The sequence below is a fragment of the Abrus precatorius genome, unplaced genomic scaffold, assembly GCF_003935025.1.
Source record: "Abrus precatorius isolate BTA unplaced genomic scaffold, Abrus_2018 Scaffold10, whole genome shotgun sequence".
Classification (NCBI taxonomy): domain Eukaryota; kingdom Viridiplantae; phylum Streptophyta; class Magnoliopsida; order Fabales; family Fabaceae; genus Abrus; species Abrus precatorius.
This window is the reverse complement of record NW_020874292.1, coordinates 29692642-29711257: the sequence shown is the minus strand read 5'-3', so window position 1 is coordinate 29711257 and position 18616 is coordinate 29692642. Positions and strand designations below refer to the sequence as shown.

General features: G+C 36.9%; 2 protein-coding genes across 5 annotated transcripts; both read right to left on the bottom strand.

The window, feature by feature from the left end:
* Nucleotides 1–454: 454 nt before the first annotated feature.
* LOC113863873 (YTH domain-containing protein ECT4-like) lies at nucleotides 455–6129 on the bottom strand. Of its 4 annotated transcripts, XM_027497652.1 has the most exons (9): nucleotides 5886–6104; nucleotides 5084–5147; nucleotides 4801–4945; nucleotides 4654–4727; nucleotides 4114–4578; nucleotides 2815–3354; nucleotides 2370–2582; nucleotides 1384–1797; nucleotides 557–1311 (listed from the first exon to the last, which is right to left on the bottom strand). In XM_027497652.1, the coding sequence occupies exons 2-9, from the start codon at nucleotides 5129–5131 to the stop codon at nucleotides 1189–1191; spliced, it is 2022 nt and encodes a 673-aa protein (XP_027353453.1). In that variant the 5' UTR covers nucleotides 5132–5147; nucleotides 5886–6104; the 3' UTR covers nucleotides 557–1188. The 4 variants fall into 4 exon arrangements, with proteins under 4 accessions (XP_027353437.1, XP_027353445.1, XP_027353453.1 ...); XM_027497636.1 differs by having other exon boundaries at nucleotides 455–1797; nucleotides 5886–6129; XM_027497644.1 differs by having other exon boundaries at nucleotides 556–1797; nucleotides 5084–5138.
* Nucleotides 6130–7984: 1855 nt separating this feature from the next.
* On the bottom strand, nucleotides 7985–17924 carry LOC113870935 (DEAD-box ATP-dependent RNA helicase 46). The gene is made up of 8 exons (XM_027507512.1): nucleotides 17762–17924; nucleotides 16144–17421; nucleotides 13466–13687; nucleotides 13051–13119; nucleotides 12247–12516; nucleotides 11792–12142; nucleotides 9760–10037; nucleotides 7985–9568 (listed from the first exon to the last, which is right to left on the bottom strand). The coding sequence occupies exons 2-8, from the start codon at nucleotides 17398–17400 to the stop codon at nucleotides 8416–8418; spliced, it is 3600 nt and encodes a 1199-aa protein (XP_027363313.1). The 5' UTR covers nucleotides 17401–17421; nucleotides 17762–17924; the 3' UTR covers nucleotides 7985–8415.
* Nucleotides 17925–18616: the final 692 nt, after the last annotated feature.

The following is an 18616-nucleotide window of genomic DNA, read 5'->3' as shown; positions in this document are numbered from 1 at the left end:
TTCTAATATCTTTGAAATTAAAAAATATTTATATATTTTTTAACTAAATTACTAAATCTATTATCTATTAATATAAAATTAATGGTAATAATTATTTTACGCATGAGAAGGTATAGAATACATTTTTAATTCATAAAGGATCATAAAATTTTTCCATATTTAACATGTAATAATGTTTTTATTGATTTCTTTTTTCTTTTTTTTCCCTTTTTATTTTTCAATTTCAGCAACGACTTTCTCATGTTGCCGAGCTAACATTGCCAAAACTGCATTATAGGTAGAAAGATCTAGAGCTACTCCAGTTTTATGCTCTTATAAACAGTCATGGGCTGGCTGTTTGAAGTTATTAGAATGTTGAAGTTGTCCCACGTGATATTATAGCATCATCTAGAGCTGTGACGTTAGATAAAGGCATGACCATTTTGTTATAAACGTTCAAAATGACATTGTAAGTGACGAGAAATTGCGCATCCATCATGTTGAAGTTATCAAGGGTAAGAGTGGTTACTAACGGTGGTGAGAGTGAGGTGGAAAACTTGATTACACCGGCTACTAAAAAAAGTTTATCAAGACAAGTTGAAAAATAAACGACAATTTGCCACCGAAGAATGCGACATTTCGGTGTCCTTACATGCAGGGGACAATTTGATTGATTCCCAGAGAGGACAAAGCTGAATAAGCAAAATAAACCAGACACGGACACTATTATCTTCTTAAAAAGCTCTCGTTCATTTGTTACATTTCCTCATCTTTAACCAAATCTGAATGAAATACACATTCAAAACAGAAGCAATGACATCTTGTTAACATAACAGAACCAATCCGAACGAATGCGTCGAGATGTTTTGGCGGGCAGCTCAACATAGATTGGAAGAAATTTCCAAGTTCCAACGAGTAAAATCTCCCTCTAGAATGTTGAGCACCGAATAGACAAAATGCAAAAAGTAGGTTACGCTATTCTATTGAAGCTTTAGGAATCAACACAATCAACACCGCTCAAGGACCCCACGATTCAAGAAAGGTCTTGGAGCAAAACATCATTAGCAAATGAACTAGAAAATCCAGAGCAATAACAAATGATCAAAAAGAAACTCAACTTCCCAACAGTAATACAGGGGAGCTTATATTAATCCATCTTTACCAAAGCAGACGAGAACCATATGTCGCCTCAAAATGCACAAGCAAAATTTAACTATGTGATCCACTTTTAATGGCACCATCTTCTTTTCCCGGTTGTGATGTTCTTCCATCAAGTGGGATACTGCCAACCTTCAAGAAACCAGAAGACGTAGCAAACCCATTAACTTTGACCTGCATCGAGCCTACTGTAAGAACATCAATTGGTTCCTTGTTAACAACGCCAACAGATTGTTTAACCTCTACCTGTTTTGGGGTAATAGTGACCGACCCAATCTTTAAAATAGAAGATGTGTCTTCTTTATCAACAGAAATTTTCTCAGCCTTATCATCCACAGACTTGATGCTAGTGACGTTAGAATTATTAACAATCTGCTCAGAACTTGAAATTGAGATCTCTTTTAAGCCATCGGAATCACCCTTGATCTTTGAATTCCTCTCGTAATTGTCTGGAGGTATGCCAACAAAATTCAACTTTCGGGAAGTTTCTAATGCTGGTCCAAGTAAGGGACCATCGAAACTCTTGACTAGCAACTTAGCTTTCTCATCCTGCATAATCTTCTCACGGTTTTCATAGTACATAAAATCATCAAGCAAAGATGTCTTCAAAGTATGACTTTTGAATATTTTCAGCATTTCCAAACCTTTCCAATACATTATCTGCACACAAGCAAGGGACGACATTAAATTAGTGTTACAACCTTAGGCATATATAATAGACATTAAAACCAATATCAAAACAATAATTTTAATGTAATAGCTTAATCCAGCATTTAAACCAATATATAAAATATGAAGAACCATACACTTGTTTCAACAGAATAAATTAATTTCAGGAATCATGCGTACTGCAGTGCTTTCACCCATATGAACAACAAACACATCCTCGTATCAATTAAATAATATTAACTTAAGTATCATGGTAATTAACTCATAAGAAAAAAAATCTAAAAAGCATCTATTCTTAATATTTAACTGCTGCTTTCAATTCTTGAAGCATTTTAACTCCACTTAAATCTTATATCCATATCCAACAATGCAGTTACCCAATCTGATAATTCTGCATTTGATATATCAGGACAATACAACGGATAAAATTCATCAATCTTTTTACACACAACAAATAGGTTGAGTGCAACTGGTCAAGTAAAAACATTAATATAAAATGTTAACAGAAGTGAACCTGCCATAACTAACATAATAAAGGAACCCTGAGCAGAAAGAATATATACCTCTTGCGTGTCTCTGCTATTAGTCACTGGCTTATTTTCATTGTTCTCTAAAATAATGTGTCTAAAATTTGAATTTGGCACATCTTTTATAATGTGCCACTTGACAGGAAAACTTCCACTCCATTTATCTTGCTGCCAAAAGTCCATATTCTTATTAAAATCAATTGTACCATTCATCTCTGCAACCCCACAGAATTGCCCACTTGCATTGACCTGCATTAAAAAAATACGAAAAAGAAAAGTCAGCAGGAAGGGGCCTAGCTTGCATACTGAAAATAGAGAATAGAAAATTGATATACAAATAATAAAGTATAAAAATTGATACTCATTGAACACATCGTGATAATAAACACTCAGACAAAAAACGGAAGATTTAGAAAATAGATATACAAATAATAAAGAATCAAAATTGAAACTAATTGAAAACATGCTAATAAACACTCACAGAAAAAAATAGGAAGATAGGGCAGACTCCAGATTTTTCAGCTGCTATTTTCTTTGCATCCTCGTAAGCATTTTCCAGCTTCTTGTTTCCATGAGGTGTAGATGACCAAACATTATATTTAATGCTTTTGTGCACATCGTCCTCACTGTATGACTTTATAACAAAAAACTTTGCATTTTCATAGTCAAGAGGGAAACCCTCAGTATTATATTGATCAGTATAAATGATGATGTTCCCCTGCTCGTTACCATCTCCTGCCTTGGTTGTATAGGCTTTCACAGACAGCTGATGTTTCGATCTACTAACTCTAGGGCCTCGATTTTGCTCACCCAATACATCAGAGCTTCCATTTCCATCACTTGGTATTTTGCCAATTGGAAGCTTAGGCCTAAGTTTAGCAACTGCGGACTGTCCACTAGAATTAGATCCAAAATCAGAAAACTCACTATTTGAAGCTATTTTCAATTGATTACGATGAGACATAACATTTCCATTAGAAATTGTATCTACAGGTTGGAATGAGGCACCAGAACTTCTATCCTACAAAACAGAACAGTTTAACAATCTATCAAATTTTCAAGAAAATCGACATTTTCAAAGCGGAAGATTGACATCAATTATCAAACCAGTAGACATCATTAGAAAACCTGAGGGGTTGATAGGTTTTAAAAAATGTTCACTATTTTAACTTTTAGTTTTCACTTTAATTATAATAATGCCACTTTATTTTCATTCAATTTCCCATTTTCAAAGAATTATACACGAAACAATACAACAATAACCAAGCCTTCTTCCACCAAGTGGAAAGATCAGCTACATCAATCACACGACACTATTAAACTTGATCAAAAACCAAGTTCTCAAAAATATTGTTAAGTTTTTCAATAAATCAACAATATTCCAGAGAATTTGGTTTTCGAGAAACAGAATTATATAGGAAACAATGAAATCAGAAAAAAAAAAGTTCTTATTGATTATTGTACAAACAATTGAAAGTAGGAAACAGAATAACAATTAGGTAGAATTTTTGTAATTAAAAATAAAAACAGAAAATGCTTACTGAAACCAAAAACTAGACTAAACTACCCGCCTAAAAGGCCACAAACTAATATCTATATACATGCCCCTCAAGCCATAGCTTAGTAGTCATACTCAGAAAAATTAACTTTGGTGGAAAAACCATTAACCAAGTATAGTAGTGGCAACTAATTTCACTCAGAAATATTGATTCTTATTTAACCATCAGCACAAATGAGCAGGACAACAATTCAAATGTAATCTAAAAAGTAGTACTCCTACCCGATGGACAGCTGATGAAGTTAAATTGAGAAAATTATTCCCAGAAACACTTGCACGTGCCAAATCTTGCTTCCTCCCATCATTAGATCTCGGCCCTTCTGACACCCTGGCCATGGAACTTGTCTGATTTGATAAAAATTTTGAAGAGTTCCTAGAAAAGTTACCAGAAGCTGAATTGAGCTTATGTTTCAAACCTCTTCCATCAGGTTTACTGACAGAAGCACTGGCTCCAAAAAAGGGGTCTGCAGAACTATCAGAAAAATTGTCAGGTAGAACAAGGGGAATATAACCAGGAGCAGAAACAGGGTTTTGATAATTGGGGACGGTGTAATAATGTTGTCCTCCTCCAAATGATCCATCAACTCCCACCATAGCACCAGGAATGTAAGGATTATATGGATTGTATGGAGACTGTGCATATCCATAACTATAATATACATATGGAAAACTTTCATTTTGTGCACCCTGAGAAGAAAAAAAGAACACCAAAATCAGCCACTGACCCAAAATAGGATATAGAGAAGCATGCGTTAAACTTACCGTGTACTGAATATTCGGACCATCTACACCAAAAATCCTATGGTGGTCCTCCCATTCCCCGGGTGATTCAAATCCTGAACACAGTAAATAACAGATAATCAAAGCAGTCCTCATCAAAACAAAAGCCTATAAAGCTAAAAGATTTACCTGTACAGTAATACCCATAATTGGTGGCAGCAGGGTAATACATGTTCTGATCAACAACAAACTCAGGGCCTCCTTCATTAATCATGACATCAGTTTGTTCAAGATTTGGGCTTATGAAGTGTGAATTTAAATCAGCACCTTCAACCTAAAGTCAAAATGGCAGACACATTATTGACTATCATACGGTACTGATGATGACACATAAAAACGATTGAAACCATTAAAAGAATGCTGAAACATAAAAGTTCAAAAGACAATAGTTACAAAATTTGTAAAAACTTACCACATGTGCATCTTGGTTTCTGGTTTCCGAAACATCATACGGTTCCATACCAGAACTGCCACCACTGTAGACAATCACAACAGCAGACATAACAATTCAAAATTCATTACAGATAAAAGATACAACACTAGACATAGACCAAGGTTTCCATCAACTAACAACACATAACCTAAACTACAGTATACACTATACAGAAATCCTCAAAGAACCTCTTCTCAATCAAGGATTAATACTCTATGAAGGAAAATACAAACGCGCTTCCAACAGCGGCATACCAAGAGAACCAAATTAAACCACATATACTGTACACACAGTAGCATGCTAAAAAGCATTGGCCAAACGGATTTCATTACACCCTCTGATCTTTCTTCTCAAACATCACCATATCAATCATATCAAATAAATTCATCCTGAGCCAAACAGTGTCACAAACCTAAATACACGAACCCAGTTTGAACTCTAAATACACGCCTAATCGATTCTAAGCAAATCTAACACAATTTCAACAAATTCTTCAGCTCGCTTAAGAGTCAAAACCTCCGAAATCCGAATACAGCTCAGTAATTTTCCAAGTAAGAAACCAATTTCACAACATCAAACAAATGAAAATTCAACCACCGCAAACCTAAACTAAAACACGAAATTCAGCTCTCACAGAGCACAACCAATAGCTCCGCATAAAAACAACAAAACACTGAAAGAACAAGCGCTCTTAACTTGCAACTGAAGCCACGTAAGATAAAACGAACAAAAGCGCGAAGAAAGAAAGAAACGATAAAAAAAACGAGAGAAGCAAAATTACCAGAAAAAGAGAAGAAGAGGAAGAAGAATCAATGCATGGTTGGTGAAGAGCGTGGTGGAGGGTTGGAATTGGAGAGGGCGAACAGCGAAGAAGTGGCTTCGTGCGACATTCTGTGAAGCGAATAAGAAACCCTAACGACGAACCGAAACGGTGAAGCTTTTGGCCTGAGAGGGAGCCGTTTTGGTGTGTGCAACAAAAAACCAGAATCAAGTGTGGAGTGAAGAGAGAGATTGTTTCACTCACTATTTAAGATACGAAGCGTTTCGCTATTTCTTATTGCTTTCTCTTTTCCGAATTTACCTGAATGCCCCCGTGCCGCTTCCGATACAACCAAAACGCCACTCCCAAAATGCCAACGCCGTCGTTTTGGCTGCTTGATGCGCACGCATGTTGATGGAGTTACCGTCAAGGCCATCACTGTCCAATCACGGGGCTAAGGTTTTCTGTTTTTCCTAGAATGCCCTTCCACTTTCTCCACCGACAATGCCTTTCGAGACGACGATTGGTGAGCGGTCGTAGTAGTAACGGGAACGGAATGTGAGAATAGCATTGCCCAGTATAGCCGAAAATGGGCGATGATTCCCTCGCTTTCTTTATCTGTTTTATGGGCTCCTATTACTGTTGTTCATTTATTATATGAATCATTTTAAATTTTAAAAATTCATTCTCTTATTTATTAATAAAAAATACACGTTTAAATATTAATTTGTAATTATAATTAATTTGTAATTATAATTAATTCATCCTCCCCTTTTTCCTAAACAGAAAAGACTATCCAAATATTCCGAATTCCAAATTCAACCAGCATCTCACAAACTCAAAGAATAAATAAATAACGATAAAAACTTTACAAAGATTTATTTAAACATTCTCTCAGTTACTATATTGTCAGAGGTATAGTGGGCGTGGCAGCCTGTTTGAAGTTTGATTCGGTTTAAGAATGTATTATTCTGCTTGTAAGATTTCTATATATACACTAGGTGACCATCAAATCAACCGTGTTTGGATTACTTTTTTTTATTAAAATTATAAATTATATGTGAAAGTTATTTTATTAATTTAAGCTTTCCTAATTACACATGTGAAACTGTTAACGCATTTTTAATTAATCGAGTTGGTAGGGTTTTGTAATGTATTACGAAATTTTTTCGGTAAAACTTAATACAATTGCTCTTTCCATCCTCTATATATATTTTTTACTTTCCATTGATTTTTTAAAAACCTATCTCAAAGATGGATCCTCCCTCTATTATTATTATTTTTTTCTTTTTTAAGTCCAATTCTGTCGATCTCCTTTTCGCATCTAATAATGACACTTATTAGATATATGTATATGACTAAATTCTTCTTGCAAGTAAAGTATCATAAAACAAGCCTTAGTTAAGGTACCTATGATCATTCATTAAGTACTTTGATGGAATGTGCAGGATAAAGAGCTTCTAGCACATTATGAGTGCACGCATGTGTCCTCACCTGAAGAACTGCTTTAACAGACCATCTAATATTTTGATCTCACTATGGTAACCAAACTTAGTTGGGAACTTTAGAAAATGCAACTAAAGAATTAGCAGAGTTGGAAACTTTTTGAGAATGAATGCCCTCATGACGAAGGTGCTTAAGTAAAGAGAAAGTGGATGCTTTATCCTCACCATTGAGGTGATTCTTGGAAGCACTTGGTGCTTAAAAGGACAATGTGCCTCGCTTTGGCCACCTCCAATTATCTATCTGTGTTTATCAAGGCACCATAGCACTTTTATGTGAACACAACGTACAAGCACTTGATCGAATAATTGACGTGTGTAGAGTTATATAATAGAAATCAAATACGGAACAATTAAAGGATACAGTTCGACACATCAAGTTCTTTTTAGCAAATTATATTTATACCCCTTAAAATTTAAAAAATTTTACTCAACACTCTTCATTTCTTTAACATTTTCTTTAACTTCCCTAAATTTATAAAACTATATAAGAAAAACTATGTATGGTAAATGCAGGTTTTACACTCCTGACTAAGCTGACTTTGTGTTATATAACTTACTTATTTTGCTTCTTTTGCATGTCTATCAGTTGCTAGCAAAACCCGAAAAGAAAAAGGTGGCACAATAAAACAATTACCCCAAAGTTCTGACTTGAGCTCTAGCCTAGTACAAAACAATAATTGATGATGAAATCTTGTACAATTGTTTATCTCAATTCCACAACTAATACAACTACACGAAAATATTAAATAATAATATGCCCTTCAATTCAACCTCAAGCTTGATGAGCCATCGCAAATAGATGAGAATTAACGATCTTCTGTTACCATTAAACAACTCTCACTCAACAATGCTGCAGTATATCATATTAAACTGTTCACTCAATTTCTAACACCCCTAACCCGCATATGAATTCTATCCATCATATAATCACCATGTAAAGACAATCTTAAACAAAAGAGAGAGGTTAATTTAGCCACCAGTGCACTCAGAAGACAAAAGTTAGAATTCCCTTCCAAAAAACATAAGTCGAGAATCAAACCACAGTTTTAGATATCAGAAGCTGATTGATGACCAAGGTCTGCTACAGCCTCTGGATTATCTGGATCATTACTCCCAATGGCAGGTTGCTGCTCCACGTTTTCAGTTCCCAAAAATGGATTCCCATGCGTGCCGGGAGACATGGTAAACATGCTTGGATCAGAAGCTCCAGCTTCATGTAGATCCTTCTGATCAGAAAGTTGTTGATCAGACCTATCACGCTTATCATAACTGGGGCTGTGACTCCGGCTAGGGCTGCGGCTGTAACTCCGACCACGGCTACGGCTGCGACTATGACTCCGACGTGGACTAATACTGCGGCTATAGCTGCGACTGCGACCACGAGACCAGCTGCGGCTACGACTGCGACCCCTGCTCCAGCTCCTGCTTCTGCTTCTACTTCTGCTGCGACTTCTGCTATAATCCCATGTTCTGACTCTTTCAGGGCTACCGCTATAACTTCTGGCTCTATTTCTGTAAGAAACATCTCTTCTATTGTCAAATCGTCCTCGTCCACGTCCGCGCCCTTGTCCCCGCCCATCCATGTTGTATCGGTCATCCATACCACGTTCACCCCTACCCCAACTAATATGACCTCCACGAGGGCCACCAGATCCCCTGCCCCTGTTGCCCCTACCAGGAAAGAAATCACCTCTCCCACCTTGCCCACTAGCTCCATCCCTCATGCCACCCCGACCACCAAAGCCACCATCCCTCATGCCTCCACGTCCACCAAAGCCACCATCCCTCATGCCGCCACCACGTCCACCAAAGCCACTGTCCCTCATGCCACCGCCACCACGTCCACCAAAGCCACCATCTCTCATGCCACCACCACGACCACCAAAGCCCCCATCCCTCATGCCGCCACCACGACCACCAGCCTCCCAACGCCCACCAACACCACCAGCAGAGTCAAATCGACTAATCCCACCCCGATCCTTCCCAAAATTTGGTGGCCCACGCAAGGCCATCTGTCTTAACTCTGGAAGGACATGCTGGTTAGCACCCTCCAAAACTTTGATTAGATCACCAGCATGTTTCCAGTCCTGCTCAGAGAAAAAGGTATATGACACTCCAGTAGCACCTGCCCTTCCAGTTCTTCCAATACGGTGCACATAGTCCTCTATTCCAGTGGGGAAATCATAATTGATCACCACCCTGTAACATGGAAAATTCACAAAATTCAACTAAAATCCATCATCACAACTTTCAAACAAAGCCAAGGGCACACTGTAGTAAATGATAGAATCATCATTATCAGGCACATGCAGAAGTCAAAAAAAATTTCATAATTTGACCAACTCAATTATCAATTAGAATATAAGCACTCCAGACAACTAGAGGCTAACCTTATATCTTTAATATCAAGTCCACGAGCAGCAACATCAGTGGCAACCAGAATTGGTGACTTTCCACTGCGGAACTGACTTAAAACCCAGTCTCTCTCACCTTGAGACTTGTCTCCATGAATTGCAGCAGCCCCAAAACTGCGGCCAATACTACGGGCAAGCTGATCACATAACCTCTTTGTGGAACAAAATATTATGACCTTAGAACCTCGTTCTTGGGATCTGAGGATTTGCTCCAAACGCCTCTGTTTCTCCATTTGTGGGACAACTTCAACATACTGCAAATTTGAAATCACATTTAAGCAAGAGAAAATGGAATACAAGTCACCAAGAAACTAAAGCAAAAATATTGTTCTTCATTTGGAACAGATTACAGAAAAATTCATCGTAGAAAAATCAAAATGAAATTAATTGAATGAAAATTAAATTCAGCAAATCAGCAACATAATAAATCAGACCTAAGCTGGATAGATAAATCCATATGCCACAACAAATGTATTCAAGACAAAGGCAATTAAAAAAAAAAAGTCATGCACATACAATTAATAGGTTGTATTTTTATTTCTGTAGGCAATTATGCATTCTTCTGTAAGGAAATATAATGTTTACAATAATATCCTTTCAATAAGTAGACCATTACCATGTGCTTTCAAAGTGCACCAAATCTAACAAAACATTTTGCCATCCTTCAAAAACTTCTAAAATGCAGCTTTCCTTAAAGAAGGGGTTTAACCCCCAAAACAATAGATAAAGAAAAGAAATGGCAAAACATTGATATCAGTGCACAAGGTCCCAATAGTTGTGGGGTTTGGGGAAGGTCAGATGTGTCCAGCCTTTTGTCCTCATGAACAGAGAGGCTATTTCCAAGATTTGAATCCATGAACACGGGGCCACAAACACAACAATCTTACTGTAGTGCCAACACTATATGACCACTGAATCACAAAACAATCTTATTGTAGCACCAAGGCTCGGTCTCTTAAGAAATAAACAAGAAAAAATAGGAGAAAAGTTTAGAAAGGAATGAAGCTCCAAGTATGTTAATGAAGATACCCATAGCCGAATGAAGGCCAATAGAATGCAATGCCTTCAAATCAAGTGCTGAATTGCAAAGCTAAATGACAGCAGCAAATAAACGCCTGTATCAACTAAATTATTTCACGAGTCATTAAAATTCTAACTTCATGAAACAGTAGGTTGATGGCATAACTCATTTACAAAACTTCAACAAATACCACACATTAATAATGATAATAACAACAACAACAAGAAGGTTTCTCTAACCTGTACAACATTGCATATAATAAAATCCTATGCATAATAAGTTTTTATTAAAATTTACAGAATTTAATGCAACTCAATTGCACAGGTTAGAATAATAATAATAAAATAATAATTGAAGTTTGTAGGAGAGTTTACTGGGGTATTTTAATGTTTGGATATAAATTTATTTTGTTTTTAACAGGTATCCCCACAAAAGTAGCCCCTCAGCCCAGCAATGGTTGTTAGGTAAATCCCTTCCTAGAGTGACATCTCCAAGATTCAAACCTTCAGCATTGCAAGTAAAGTTCATTTAGGTTACACTCCACTCCCACTATGACTAACCACTGTTGAGTATTAGTATATAGAATATAATACACAACGAATAAATAAAAGGAAGAAGTTAATATTCATACAGGGAAAATAAATTCATTGAAATTTGTAGGATTCACACATCATACTCAAATCCTGCAATAGCAACTTTCTAGAAGCCAGAAAAACATAGTTTTCATGCTTTTGTGGATCCAGAAAATCACTCACAGCATAAATATAGATTCAATGCAAATATTTATTGACAATATATTCCTCACTATATATGATTATCTTCCCAATTCTATACCAGCAAAATAACAGCAATTAAGAGTCACAAAAAATGAACATAAATTGATCACATTGCTAAGTTTGAACTTTCAAAATCAAAAGTATTGACAAAACAAGATAAAAAGAAGTACCATCAATTTTGTTTTGAAATGAATGGCAATTAATTGAATACCTGTGTGATAGCTTTATTTGCAGCAAGCTCATCCACACTTCCAATGTTAACCTGGACAGGATTAACAAGAAGATCGCTAGCAATTTTTCTTACTTCTTTTGGCCAGGTTGCTGTGTACATGAGAGTTTGTCTGTGTGGTGGAATCTCATTCACAATCTTACGTATTTGAGGCTCAAAACCCATATCAAGCATTCGGTCAGCCTCATCAAGCACAAGAAGTGAAACTTGCCCAAAGTCAATTTTCTTCATTTCAAGAATATCATTGAGCCGACCAGGTGTGGCAACAACAATGTCTGCTCCCCGATCTAACTCTTTTAGTTGAAGGGCTTTAGGTGCTCCACCATACAAGCACTGCAAAGGAAAAATAAATCAAGAGACGCACCAACAGATTAAGGCAAACATTTAATATACTAAAACTTAACAAAAAGGAAAAGATAGAGATACTCAGGACAAACCGTGCAAGAGACCCGTGAAGATCGTCCAAATTTGATGACCTCGTCTTGGATTTGTGTTGCAAGTTCACGTGTTGGAGCCAAAACCAATACAGTGGGGCCATTCAGAGAATTATTATGTCGTTGTCTAAGAAGAATGAAGGCAGGGATTAAGTAGCCTAATGTTTTCCCAGAGCCAGTTTTGGCAATTGCCACTATGTCTCTACCTTGTAGTGCAACAGGCCATGTTTGAGCCTGTATTGGTGTTGGATTTGAGAAGCCAGCAGAATATATCTGAAATGGAGTATATGGCAGGCAATCAGACAAATGAACAGTGTACCAATCCAATGCCTTTTGATTTAGAAAACACAAAATTACATTCAACAGTGTGATAATTTAGCAAACAATAAACAAAAGGACCCATAGGGTTATGGTTGCTTACTGAAGCAACTTGAGGCAATAAAAAAAGGCAAAAAAGACATAAGAGGCGGAGCCAATATGCAACAAATCCCAGGTCACATGGAAATTTGAATGAAGGGCCATCCACCCTTATAGAAGATGCCCAAGAAAGGCTCCAACCATCCCTTTTGCAGGCTCCAAAAATCAGGATAGTAGTTGCACGTGTAAGTGTGCCAATAGCAGATTAGCAGTGCAGCGTACGACATATGCTCCTGCTCTGGAGCAGATATCGCACCTGCGACAAGCGAGAATAGATGAGTTTAAAAGAAAAATTTAAGTTAAAACAATGGGGAAAATGAGTAAATCCATTACTCTTCTAGGAAGCACCAACACATGCAATACCATATAACAGAAGAATAATAAACTTACCTCTCTCAAGATCTCTGGAGGGAACCCAGTGGCGTCAAATGTCATGAAAGGAGGGGGAATGTTGTCACCCTGTCCAGTGAGACATAAATGTTGATATAAAGAAATAGCCCATAAAAAATAAACAAGAAAATTAAATTTAAAATAAATTTCGTAATTCTATAGGGAAATAAAAATATTAGAACAACTTTCTCCATTGAGAAGCACAAGCCATCCCAAATAGATCATATCATATATACTACATATGAACAAGGATACGCCTCATTTTCTTTTTTGAAGCATCTCAATTGTAAGATATAGGTAATAGGTATATTATAATAAAAAGTATGCATGAGTCTTGCAAAAGCTTGGTCTGTATTCTATTTTTATTAAGATATTTAAACAAATTTCATGCATAACTGCCAACAAAAGTACAGACCGTTGCTGTAACTTCATGTTGCTGACAGTAAATTTCAGCAGGTGAGAGATCAGTAACATCTGAAGATCCCATATAAGGAGGCCTCATCAAAGAGTTAGTTGAGAGAGGTGAAGGTCCTCCTATTGGAGGAGCAAACATGCTATGCACAGCATTCCCAGCAATGCCACTTCCATTTCCACTAGGCATTACAGTTTGAAAAGGAGCATTGCCAACCCTCATATCCTGCAAAGATGTTTTAAAGAGTCATAGAAAAAAAAAAATTATACATACACACACATATAAATAGGCAATAGAACAAGCATCATAGGGAGAAGTGGGGGGGATATGATGAAAAAACAACTGGAAAAAAAAAACCCTAACTGAAGAAAGGTATCAACCATAGTTATCAATCTTGGATATCAGCACATAGCAGGCAATCCCTAAAATGCTACAGTGGGATAGCAAATAGCGGGATAGTCACTTCTAAAATTTTTTATATATATTACATAACTTATGCTATGTATGAAAAGGACAAAAAATTAGGGGAAAAAAAAATAAAATTCATGACATATTCTAGTTAAGTAAAATATACAAGTATATAGCAATAAAACTCAGTGAAATAAAGAAGTTTGAGCCTCTAACTCAAGAACTTAAAGTAACAAAAAATTAAAGACCAAAAAAAACCAGAACTGAGCAAAGGAGAGAATTCAAAAAAATAGAAGAGAGAAAGAATGAACAAAACAGCCAGAAACCAATAAAAAACAGAAAAAGATAAGAAAAAACAAGAGAAGAGAACAATTTGCAGTCAGTAGCCAGAAAATAGAGCACTTGGCCAAAAACGCAGAACAGTGACCAGAGAACAGTGATTTGCCAGAAACTGGCTGGAAAACACCAGAAAGCCACTAGAGAGCGGTGAGTTGATGGGTTGCACAATAATAAAGGTTGAGAGAAAAGAGAGTGCCAAAATGGTAAGGGGCATGATTGGTTTTTCAAAACCCATTTAAAGCCCTTTTTATTTTAATCCAACCACCCCCCACAAACCCCACAAAACAAAAATACCCCCGCACACGGTTCTGCAACATTAAAAATTTAGGACATCTTTGGGTTTTCAACAAATTACAGTAGTGGCCAAGATGCATGCAAAACGACACAATTTCCACCACTGTAGCATCTGCGACACTGAAAGGCAATGCAACAGGCTCAGAATAGCAGCCAGCCACTGCAATGCGATGCAACACCTTACACCACTACAGCAGCTCTATCACGCGCTATTATGTATCAAGGTTAGAAAAGTGAAAACAGTAAAACATTAACTAATTTGCATTAATATGACATATTATTAAGATGATCATTACACAACCATAAGTTCCTTGCTACTAAGTGTACCACTGACCAGAATATGTTATTTTGGACATTCTAATTATGTTACCACTTTAGTATCACAATTGGAATTTTGATACTGGGTTTTTGGGTCTACTACAGGTATCAATGCACTAAAGGCATGCCTTAACTAATCCAGAAAAGAGCCCCATTAGCATGTATCTCACTAACACAGTTTGAATTGACAGTTGAGAGAGAAACTGGAAGGAGGGTAGTCAGTAGAAGAGAGAAAATAAGAAGATTATACCATCTTTTCCATAGTTATCAATGATGGCAAGCCATCCATAATAGCAGTGCGGAGCAGCCATATGTCACAATAAAATTTGAATAGCACAGCAGTTTTGAATAGCAGCAGCGGAGGCCGCAATAGCAGCCATAGTGCTACTATAGTGACGCTAGAGTAAAACTTCTCATAAAAAAATCATTTTGGCCCTAAAAAAGCACTGCTTTGGGGAATTTTTTTACTTTCACTGTTATTTACTAGTATGTTTTGCCTAAGAACTATGCCTTCTTATTTTTAATTATGAATGTGTCATGGATTTTGAGCTTTTATTTAATTTATATATATAATTTCTAAATAGCAGTCATCCCACTATAGTATTTTTGGCATTGGCCGCTACACGCCACTATCCAAGATTGATAACTATGATTTTTCACATGTGACTATGAAGCAAATAACAGGAAAAAGAGGGGGGAAATGGCAAAACCCTATATAATTCTCCCCCCCCCCCAAAAAAAAAAAATGAGAAGAAAATGAAAGTCATTAATACCCAACCACCCTTACATTAAAAGGATATAAAAGTCATTGACCATAAATGCATTTTTTCCCTCCAAAGAAGAGAAAGAAATATTAATAATTTTCATTCTCTCTTTTATCTCTTCAATCCAAGCAAAAGAAGATACGTGTTACTTTTCCTTATTTTCTTTCTTTTCCTTTCTTTGCATCCAAACAAAGCATAAAGGGGCAAGCCTTAGGTATTCAAACTACTTTTTCTGTGATTTTTGTCATCATGTGTTCCGATAAGGCCATATATACAAATATGTAAATATAATATTTACTCTATTTTTCTTTCTTGCATTCTAAGGGGAAGATGAATTTCAGACAAGTGCATCATTAATTGCAGTAATTTCAGTGTTTCACTAAGTAAAATTATCTTGTGGAGGGGACTGGGGATAGAGTGAAGGACTGTCAATGGCATTCTATTAGCATTGAAACAACTTCAAACATCAATTCGAGCAGTCAAACACCAACACAAATATGTTAATTACATTTTGAAATGGAGGAAACGGTTTAAAATTCAGAGTGGAAAAAAAAGTACCTGCTGATTTCTCGGAATGGGTATTTGAGCCATATTCGGCTGCTGACGACCCATTGTTGACATATCTTTGTTAGAATTATAGTAATATTCATTCCCAGCTCTACCACGTAAGTTATCCTCATGTCCCATCTTTTGGCCAACAGGATGTACATTGGATGGATGACCATGCATCATTCCTGCGCTCATCTGGTTTTGAAAGTTAGGACCATGAGGGTAAAACAAATCAGGACCACCTTGTTGTGGCTGCATCGCAGAGGGAGACTGTTGCACACTTCCTGATAAGGCCCTGAATTGCGGCGGTTGGCCAGCATTGGCACCTATATTAGGCACTTGACCAGAATTGGCTTCACCAGGAATGCTTTGGTTGTTTTGAACTGGCAAGCCACTCCTTTGTTGATATTGCGATGGTGAAAGTCTTACCTGGCTTCCATTTTTAAATTCCACTTCCTCTATCTTCGGAAATACTGTTTGTTGATTTTCAAAGGGCTGACTATGTATGTTATGTTGAATCTGCTGGGAGTTAGGTTGCCCAGGTGAGACCATGTTTGGCTGAAGGGAGTTTGGTGGTTGCCTAGATGTAATCATATTTTGCTGATATGACATATATTGCATGTTCTGGGGAGTGAATTGATGTGCTTGTGGTTGTACAACATGCGAGCCATGATCCTGAGGTGTTCCTTGCCCGAAATGCTTGGAATGGATTGCCTGCGGCAGCATCTGAGGATGCATTTGCTGTCCTTGAGGCTGCATCATCTGCTGTCCTTGGGGCTGCATCATCTGCTGTCTGGCTTGATGTAACCCAGGCTGTGGCTGCGCCAGTTGCAAGTTCTGCTGCTGTGCAGATTGAGCAACCTGAGAGGGCTGCTGCTGAGCAACATGCGCCAAATGGGGACTCTGCTGTTGCTGCTGCGGCATCGATTGACCGTGCTGTTGGGCATGGTGACCAATCTGCTGTTGTGAGGGTTGCACTTGCACCAACTGCTGTCCATGCTGTTGCACCATCCCACCAGACTGCATTGAATGAGCAACAGGTATAGGCGCCAAGCTCGGCACAGAAGCCATAGGTGCAGGGCCAGACGGCAAAGGTGGGGTCAAGGGAGCTGGTTTTTCATACTGTGTAACATTAGTTTCAGGATTCCAATAGTATAACAGACCAGTGCTTCCATCAATCAACCCCTTCCACGGTTGTGGAAGGGTGGGATCGTCAGGTGCATATCTGGGACCAAGCCCAGCAGAAGCTGCCTCCGCCGTTGCCATTTCAAATTCGTATATCTATCTCTACAATCAAAAACCATTGTTCAATCAACAACATACGCAACATTCAAAACCTATACAACAGAAAACTTAACAGGATTAAATTTGAATTTAACCCCATCAGAATCTGATGGTTTTCTACATAACGAAAAACAATCCACAATTTATTTACTCTTCCTTAACAGGATTCAACACGCAACATTCACGACTTAACAATCTTGAATTTGAATCTAACCCCATGAGAATCTGATGGTTTTATATTCCTTAAAAACTTGAAAAAATGAAATAATAAACATCCCATGAACCCTAAAAAAGAATAAGAATATTGTTTAATATTATAAGAAGAGTGTGTAGCGAAACTTACCTCAGCGTAAAAGCTTAGGTGAGTGAAAATCTATGAGGGTATATTGTTAGTGATGAGAAAGCATGTTGATGTTGGTGTTGTGTGTATTTGAAGAAGCAGAAGAAAAACACGGCAAAAACAGAGGCAGCGTTGGATGAATGAAAAATGTGAACGGGTTAGGGTTGAAGGGAATGAAGATGGAGGAGTGTGTGCAATTTAAGGCGACTATACAATGGACCATACGATTGGGAAATCACGATGTCTATTGGACGGTTGTGATCGTCGCATGCTAATGTGGGTCTGTGTTCCATCCTATTTGGACGCTCCTGATCACTCTCTGAAGTATGATTTCTCAACTTTCGACCTTTGCCGTTGGATTTTTTCAACGCAGAATTATACTTGTTAACATATTTTAGCCCGTCTAAAAAATGCAGAATTATACTTATTAATTAAAAAAAGATAAATTAAATTCGTTATAACATATGCATACTAATTTTTAATTTTATTAAAATATATTATTTAATTTTTAAATATGTTATAAAGTAGAACAATAATATTTTGGCCGATACATGCGGAAATTTCATGATGATTTTTTTTCAAACTAAACCTTTATCTTTGCAAAAAGAATAACACGTGTAGCATTTTAAGAAAAAAAACCTAGCAACAATTTAGTATTAAAAAAAAGATGATAAGTGAGAGTTTCGAATATACTTTAGGCAAAAAAAATATAAAATAAAAGTTATCACGAATAAAGGACAGTTACACAACACTTTAAAAGTAAAACTGTTAGTAAATTTACTATTCTAATTGAAATAGTTACAATTTTATTTAAATTAAATTATATTTTAACATAAAATTTATAATTTAAGTGTTAAA

Bases quoted from the DNA above. Each gene is read 5' to 3' on its own strand.
- LOC113863873 (XM_027497636.1), bottom strand. From the start codon at position 5,131: ATGGAACCGTATGATGTTTCGGAAACCAGAAACCAAGATGCACATGTG. The intron at 4,579-4,653 runs GTAAGTTTAACG...TTTTCTTCTCAG, and splicing joins GTCCGAATATTCAGTACACG to GGTGCACAAAATGAAAGTTT. The intron at 3,355-4,113 runs GTAGGAGTACTA...TCTGTTTTGTAG, and splicing joins CTTCATCAGCTGTCCATCGG to GATAGAAGTTCTGGTGCCTC.
- LOC113870935 (XM_027507512.1), bottom strand. From the start codon at position 17,400: ATGGCAACGGCGGAGGCAGCTTCTGCTGGGCTTGGTCCCAGATATGCA. The intron at 13,688-16,143 runs GTACTTTTTTTT...ACATCTTTGCAG, and splicing joins CCATTCCGAGAAATCAGCAG to GATATGAGGGTTGGCAATGC. The intron at 10,038-11,791 runs GTATTCAATTAA...TCAAATTTGCAG, and splicing joins CAAATAAAGCTATCACACAG to TATGTTGAAGTTGTCCCACA.